The 8,865-nt window shown below is 43.6% G+C and overlaps 1 protein-coding gene across 1 annotated transcript; it reads right to left on the bottom strand.

Moving 5' to 3' along the window:
• Window positions 1–393: 393 nt before the first annotated feature.
• Window positions 394–6,824, bottom strand: LOC308173266 (elastase-1-like; the record flags this gene model as incomplete). The annotated part of the gene is made up of 7 exons (XM_080548268.1): window positions 394–737; window positions 1,512–1,654; window positions 2,777–2,913; window positions 3,446–3,571; window positions 4,541–4,641; window positions 6,209–6,309; window positions 6,785–6,824. 7 exons carry the CDS (start codon window positions 6,822–6,824, stop codon window positions 561–563), a joined length of 825 nt encoding a protein of 274 aa, XP_080404394.1. The 3' UTR covers window positions 394–560.
• Window positions 6,825–8,865: the final 2,041 nt, after the last annotated feature.

Genomic DNA, 8,865 nt, shown 5'->3' with positions numbered 1-8,865 from the left:
TTTCCTGTCTATCTCCACTATATCTATCCAATACAATTAAATATATGAGTGGGACTGCCCCACTCAGAAAATAATGGAAAAAATCAAATAAATCTGAAATTGGATTTTCAAATTTCAAATGTATAGCAATGGTGTTAGGCATAACATCAAACTATAGTCGGTAGACACTGGTTCATTGAAACATGTTTATTATAACGTTTAAAAAAGTTGAAACAATTGATCCTATGTGGAGAGGAGAGCAGTCAGTCTCTGTTGGCGTGAGACAGCCACCGCTGCAGTCTGATTGGCTGCTTCTCAACCCATGATCTGTGATAGGAGGAGAGCTTTGATTAGCAACAGGTACATGAGCGATTACTACTGAGCAGAGCACAAGATGACCGTTGAACGCACACACACACACACACACACACATATCCTTTTAGATTATTTGGATGACACCACATCAGTTAGGAATTCACACATATACCAGTCTTAATACAGCAGACCTTTAGGAGCTGTTCAGTTAGTAGTAGGCCTTCATTCACTGGAAAGGAAACCTGTTAACAGGGGGGCTCTGGCTCTCAGGAGCCCCAGGGCTGTGTACTGACCCCGTTCATCCAGCTGATGTAGGCAGACACGCGGGTGAAGACAGTGGGCTTCCTCTGGGTGTTACAGCCGGAGCCGGACACAAAGCTGGTCACCCCGTGGACGTAGTACTTCCCACCCACCTCGCAGTTCAGGGGGCCACCGGAGTCACCCTGCACAGAAGGGGAGTAGAGGGTGGGTACACTGTGGTGAGAACTAGCCTAACCCTAACCTTGCACAGGAGGGGAGTAGGGGGGGGTACACAGTGGTGAGAACTAGCCTAACCCCAACTTTAACCATAAGTAAGTTCTAATGTCATCCCCTTAGAATCAACCCATCCAGTGTCTTAGGGAACATTTCACTGTAATCACTCTCAGACTGCTGATTCCTGTTTAACACTGACGCCAACCTGTGAGTAAAAAAAGAGTTCTATATCTTTGCACTCCATCAAATTTCAGAACCCTCCTTTCATGACTTTTCCTAGATATGTGCGTTCTACCACCCAGTATCCTTACATTTTCTAAATCACATCAGGATAAGCTAGTATGAAGCTATTTTGCAGTTTTTCTGTGTAGGAGGCAAGCTAATTTACAAGACGGTCAACCAGTGGTCAATGTGTGTAAGTAGCAGCTTAGCATTGTAAAGACTATTGTCATTTCACCCCCGAGGCGGCTCTTATAATAATAGGTAAAAAGGCACGGCTGTTCTAGTGTTAATCATCCCTAACCTCCACCAGGGGGCAAAGTATGACCATAGAACTCGATGCGTTCACTCACTCACTCATAGGGTGTGTGTGTGTGTGTGTGTGTGTGTGTGTGTGTGTGTGTGTGTGTGTGTAACAATGTGTCTGTTGTTGTACTCAAAACGGTTGAGGAAAACTGTATTCTACAAAGTAAAGTCATTCGATCAGTGAGCAGCCCGACGGAGGGGGGTGGTTAAAGGCTTACCTGACACCCAGAGAGACTGCCGCCACCGGCGCAGACCATGGTGTTCTTGACGTAGCTGCCCCACCAGCCGCCCTGGGAGCAGGTCTTGTGGTCGACCACGGGCAGGTAGGCCTCCTTCAGGTTGGCAGACAGCTGACCCCCAGCTGGAAGGAAGGAAATTATAGGTTTGTCATGGGTCTTTTCGGATCATTAAATGACCTGCAGTACTACCCACTCCCTTTATGGGTCAGTACTGTTTTAGTGTGTAATCACAGTTCATTTAAAGGATTGTATCCACTTGTGTTTATAACTGTATATAACTAATAATACTATACATTTACTGAACACTTTATTAGGAACACCCGTACCTGATTCATTCAAGTGGTGTAATATTGTGGGGGATTATTTTCTTGGCACACTTTGGGCCCGTTAATACCAATAAATCATCGCTTGAATGCCACAACCTATTTGGGTATTGTTGCTGACCATGTGCATCCCTTCGTGGCCACAGTTTACTCTAATGGCTACTTCCAGCATGATAATGCACCATGTCATAAAGCAAAGGTCGTCTCAAACAGGTTCCATGAATATGATAATGAGTTCAGTAATTTTCAGTGGCCTTCCCAGTCACTGGATCTGAATCCAATAGAACACCTTTGGTATGTAGTAGAACAGAGATTCACAACTTGAAAGATCTGCAGGAACTGCATGATGCAATCATGTCACCATGGATCAGAATCTCAAAGGAATGTTTCATCTTCCGGAATCAATGCCACAAATAATTGAGGCTGTTTTGACAGCAAAGGGAGGCCCTACCCATTATTAGTATAGTGTTGCTAATAAAGTGTTTGGAGAGTGTAGTTCAGTAGGTGTAGCATCCCGGGTACTATAGTACAGTAGGTGAGGCATTCTGGGTACTACTCCAGAGTTGAGTAGATGCAGCATTCTAGTGTACTATATTGCTATATTGTACTATATAGTACTATTTTGCACCCTGTTCATGGAATAACCTCCAGAACACACTGAAGCTTAATAACCTTGTCTCCCTGAGTGAGTTCAAAGCTCTGATTGGAAATTGTGTTTTTTTAAATAATATTTATCTGCTATCTCTTGTCTGTTATTACAGTATTATGTTTCATTCGCCAATTTTGTAACTTATCTGTATCTGTACTGCTTTCTTGGCCAGGTCTCCCTCGAAAAAATAGATTTTAATCTCCTGGTTAAATCTAGGTTAAATAAACAAAAAACTAAAGCTGTAGTCCAGTAGAAGTTAGTATGTGTCTCACTCTGGGTGCGTCCCCAGCCGGTGATGAAGCAGCGGTTGTTGTGAGGCAGGACCTGACCCGAGGGGGGCAGAGAGGCCAGCTGGACGTAGGAGTTGAGGCTGGCCTCCGAAGACAGACGCAGCAGGGCGATGTCGTACCTGAGGAGCGGTTATAGAGATGACATTCAAATGAGATGAGGATGATACACCCAAAATAATAACCCTCCTCTGGCTCCCACAGACCTTGAGGAGAAGAATATAATAATTAAAGCGATATTTTTTGGCATTAATTTGTCATCCACTCAAGGGAACAGACTTAATTCAGAGGTTCACGTTTTTTTAATAGACAAATGTGATTAATCAGGCATAGCAAATTGTGAAAATGGATTGTAATTAGGCTCGAGGTCTATTAGACAGGGAGCGTTCTCTATAACCTCCTTTTAGGGGAATATTGGGAAAAACATACAATGACCTTGGCTAATCAGTTAACTCACCAAACATTACAGGTTTTTCCACTGACCGGCCCATACATGCGATTGTTAATTGATTAATCATTGTGCATTAATCAATTGACTGATTAATTAATGATCCCGCTGATGAATTAGATGATTCCAGTTGATTGATTATACTGTAAACGAATCAACTAACTGGTTAGTTAAACACAGCTAAATGGGATGTTTCTTCCACTGACCCGCTCCCAATGCTGTTGGAGTTCCAGTTGGAGTGGACGTACACCTTGCTGACGGAGATGTACTGCTCCTTCCCCTCATTCTGAGAGATGTTGTGATCCCCGAGGACCACACGCCACGTCCTCTGCCTGTACACACACATACACACGCACACACACACATATACACACAGAAGTGCACATGCATGCACGCACACATACACACACACACGGAAGCACACAGATGCACAAGCAAACACACACACACACACACACACACACACACACACACACACAAACGGAAGCAAACAGACGCACATGCAAACACACACACACACACACACATACACACATACACGCCCACATATACACGCACATGCATGCACACATACATACACACACACATACACAGAAGCACATGGAAGCACATGCAAACACACACACACACACACACACACAAGGGAATAGTGCAATGTTCTATAAAATATGCAATATGTTTAGGGTTAGGGTTATAATATGTATATAAGTTACTAGTTCATATGTTTATATATTATAAAAGTACACAGGTCTATATACTCCCCTGTGAATAGGCCATAAGTGTAAGTATATAAGTTTACATAATAGACACATTCTCAGATTCCTACCGATCACTTATCCCCCTATTTATATTCCCCCCGATTTATGCCTGAGTTGATTGTTAGCACCTGGGGTTTGCATTTAAATGTTGTTGTACCCATTACAATGACAATAAATATCATTCATTCACACACACACACACACACACACACACGCACACACACACATACACACACATCGGTGAACAGTCATTTTTTTTGTCCTAACCAAAACAGGAAATTATTTCCTCTGTGTAAGTCTTCATTCATGTCTGCCTGTCAGTCACGTCACACATTCCTCCTTCACTAAACCAACAACATCAATTCATTCACACCACCGCCACTAATCCTGTATCACGCAAATCTCCCACGCCTGCAGGTCTCTCGTCGCCCCAACAGCCGTTCAGGGTCACTGTTTCACACCAGGGATACGTCAAAACATCCTAGTATTAAACAGCTTCCACTAGGTGTCGGGGCTTAGTCTCTCCCCTACTGTCGCCGTTACCTGTCCACGCAGTGAGCAGCCGTCATCACCCATCCTCTCCTGATCAGACTGCCTCCGCAGGTGTGGTAGAAGGAGCTGCCAGACTTGTACTGGAGAGAGACCTGAGCAGAGCAGAGGAGGGAACACGCCTGTTTATCCTGAACTCAACCATGTCCCAAACAAGAACTAGCTTGGCAGCTAATGCGGGTTCTTGTAATGCCATTGGCTACCTCATCCAGGAGTATCTCATATGCAGCGGTGGAAATAGGGGGAAACACATGAGAACCCGGTTCCTGCAGTGAACATTAACATTAGAACAGCCATGGGTGGGGTCATTTGACCAAAACAGTAAAAAGAAAATGTTTACCTTTGCTCTCGATCAAATTTCAGGACCCTCCTTTCATGACATTTCCTAGATATGTGCGTTCTACCACCCAGTATCCTTACATTTTCTCAGGATTATTTTCTCAGGATAAGCTAGTATAAAGCTATTTTGCAGTGCATTTTCTGTGTAGGAGGCAGGCTAATTTACAAGACACGCCAACTAGTGGTCTTTGTGTGTAAGTAGCAGCTTCCCATTCTAAAGACTATGGACACTTGCCCCCCGAGGTGGCGCTAAGAGTAGGTGAAATAGGCGCGGGTGTCCTCGTATTAAAAATGTAAATACTATTTACATTTTAATGAATGAATGAATCATTCCAATTCCCACATTCAATTTGCCCCAGAACCACCCAGGGTTCCTCTAATGAACTCATTAAATTCTCACCCCTGCTCATATGCATACAGTACTGAATCTATGCATATGCATCTATTCATAATATCTTCTTGGATCCAGAGGTAGCGTACTGTACACTAAGAGAGACACTAGGTTCAGTGAAGGCTGGTGGAGGTCGAAAATGGAGGAGAGACTCATTTTAATGCATAGAACAGTATGAGCAATCAAACACACTCTCCCTCTCTGTCTCTGTCTCTGTCTCTCTCTCTCCCTCTCCCCCTCTCTCTCACCCCCCCCCCCTCTCTCTCTCTCTCTGTCTCTGGTCCTTATTCCATTCAGTGCATTACAATGAGCCCGTCCTCCGATTTCTACCTCCGCCAGCCTTCGCTGAACAACAACAACAACAACATCTTCAACAGCTGAATAGACTCCCTACCTATCACTGTGTCATGTGCTGTCTCTGTCACCTATTTATCTGTTAGTCTTGAGAGTATGAAAGTATGGAAGCCTGTAAATGTCAAGTCTAGGTTATGTGTTTGCTGCTCTCTTTATGTCAATGAATGAATGAGCTGTGAAAATAGTGAAAATACCACCGCTCATCCGTGTTCAGACGTACAGCTGAGGTGCTGGAGCTATCAAATAGAGTGCAAAAAAGCAGCATCCGCACACTCAGATCTGGGAAGAAAAAAGAAATCGAGCTTTCGGTCGGTCTATGACCGAAAGCTCGCAAATAAACGACGATTTGTACACAGATTTGAGTGTGCGGATACTGCTTTTGGGAAATGTATGAACTGTGGAAATGACAATCGAACCGAATCATCATCGTCATCATCATCATCCTCCTCATCATGCTTCTCAGTCCAGGAGCATGATCTAGATCCCAGAAACTGTCTCTATGTGATGATCAGACCATAGATGTTGGGCCCTGTGTGTGAAACAGTGAAAGGGTTTGATCTGGTTTGATCTGGTCTTACCTGCCAACGCCAGGAGTTGGGTGTGGCCACTTGGCCGCCTACGACTCTCGTCTCCTCCATGTCCTCTAGGTAGCGAGGCTGAGCATCCACCTCGGCGAGCGCTACGGACACACCATACAGACACACCATACAGACACACCATACAGACACACCATACAGACACACCATACAGACACACCATACAGACAGACAGCGACAAAAGCAGGTCAGTGAGTGGTCGTGCATGAGGGTTCGATTCCCGTGGGAACCATCAGAAGAAAAAAGTATGCACTGTACTCTAAGTCATTTCTGCTAAAGGTATCTCCTAAAATAACATATCACATTATGACTGAGTGAGCGCTCCAGCCATCCAGCCAGCCTAGTGAGTGAACTAGGATTACAATAAGTATAGCTTCTTCCTTTTTTGGAGTAAAAAAATCTGCATGACATTTTCTAAAGTCCTACCCGCCATTGTCACTTATGACAATGTCTGCTGCCCTCAAGAAAGGTCTCTTCCAAATCTCTGTCTGAGGGATGAACCTGAGGAATGGCAGAGACAGAACAGAGCAGACCAGAACAGAACAGAACAGAGCTTACCCAGAGCCGCGAGGGCCGTCAGTAGGAGAATCCTCAGCATGTCTGTAGTTTTGGGCGGCAGAGTGACAGGAGGCTGTTGGTGATGATGCATCTCGGCCTGGTTTATATAGTCTAGGCCTGTAAGCAGGGGAGGCTGGTCCATCTTAGTCAAAGGCGTGTAGCCGAGGAGGCTTGGCCCCTCTTAGCCACTCCCTCTCTGTGGTGTAATATGTATGTTGTGTAACGCTACAGTAGCTGAGGGTTCCTTTACCTGTTACCCAGGTGTGTTTTCTCTCACACTTATCTACTGAGACCAAGGCCAAGCGTTATCATCAGGTGGGTGGGGGTTAGGCTATACTGTCGGTTGGGAATACACTTGACATGAATGACAGCTCTCCCACTGGAACTCTTTAGGACAGCTGTGTGTAGTCGACGCGAGGCAGAGCACGGCCCGTAGTGCGTAAGAAGGTGGTAGAATGTGTAAGTCAGGTGTGTTTCCTCTCACACTTATCTACTGTGACCCAGGTCGACCTTTAACCTCCTGTGTGTGTTAGGCTATACAGTAGGAATGTACAGTACCTGTCAAACGTTTGGACACACCTTCTCATTCAATGGTTCTTCTTTATTTAAAAAAAAAAAAATCTACATTGTAGATTAATCCTGAAGACATCAACATGATGAAAGAACACATATGGAATTATGTAGTAAACAAAAAAGTGTTAAACAAACCAGGATATGTTTTATATTTTAAATTCTTCAAAGTAGCCACCTTTAGCTTTGATGATAGCTTTGGACACTCTTGGTATTGTCTCAATCAGCTTGTTGTGTGTGTGTGTGTGTGTGTGTGTGTGTGTGTGTGTGTGTGTGTGTGTGTGTGTGTGTCAATGGAAAAGAAACTGTGAACACTGCCCAACATTCTCTTCTTTAGAATATGTGGGAGAAAACCACTACAAAAGCAAAAGGTGGCTACTTTGAAGAATTTCAAATATAAAGCATATTCTGGTTTGTTTAACACTTTTTGTTCACTATATAATTCCATAAGTGTTCTTTCGAAATATGAATCATATCCTTCTAATCTAAACTGCAATGCGTGTAGAGGAAACAGCACCAAGGAGGAGTACTCACCCACGCCACTGAGTCAAGCAAAGTTGTTCTTAAGTTGTTAATCTATCAAGTAAATAACTGTATTATCATAATAATCTGTTTTATAACATTATTGTGTGGCCATATCGTGTGACATTGTAATTTTAGTGAAAAATTTGAATAAAATAATACAAAACAAATAAATCAAAATAAATAAATAAACTGCTCTACAGTATTTAATCTACAGTTATACATTCATGTGTGGATCTCTGATCTGCTGAGGCGATGCTGACTCAGACTGCATGGAGTACATTAGAACGCACTACAGCCCAGCTTGACAAATGGAAAGGGGAAACAGATTCTCAACTAGGATGACTATGAAATCATATCAAATCAAATCAAATCTCAAGGTGTGGAGAACGAGATGTGAGAATGTACCGTCTAACCTGTGCTGTCTACCTAGCTATTCTTTTTCACATTCATTTTGTGAGAGGAACCAGGATCATGTAATGTGTGTGTGTGTGTATTTGTGTGTACAGTATGTGTGTGTGTGTGTGTGTGTGTGTGTGTGTGTGTGAGTGTGTGTGTAGCACAGTTCTGCTGAAGCGATGCTGACTCATCGAGAGTGTATGGAGTATATCAGAACAAGACACACAGGCTACATCCCAGGTTGAAACATAGAGGGGAGAAAGGGGGCTCAACTAGGACTATAAAACTTGCCACACAGAACACACACTGCTCACACACAGCTGCTGTTTCAGTCTCACGCTTTCCTCAGACCAGCATCTACTGTACACGTTGTGTTTTACTCTCATACTCAAACTGTAGTCTCCTTAATGAACACAGAGTACCATATGTTTATTTCATATCACTCATATTTGTGTAACTTGGACTCACTCGATACTTTTATATGTTATAAAATACCTTAGTTTATAGAACAAGAAGGTGAGGTGAATGAGGTCAGCGCATGCTTCGGTTGGCCGGGGGGAAGGGGGGGGGCTTATTGTAATGACATGAGG

The sequence above is a fragment of the Nansenia antarctica genome (assembly GCF_963989245.1).
Source record: "Nansenia antarctica genome assembly, chromosome: 18".
NCBI classification, from domain to species: domain Eukaryota; kingdom Metazoa; phylum Chordata; class Actinopteri; order Argentiniformes; family Microstomatidae; genus Nansenia; species Nansenia antarctica.
Note: the sequence above shows the minus strand (reverse complement) of the source record. Positions and strands in the feature narration are given on the sequence as shown.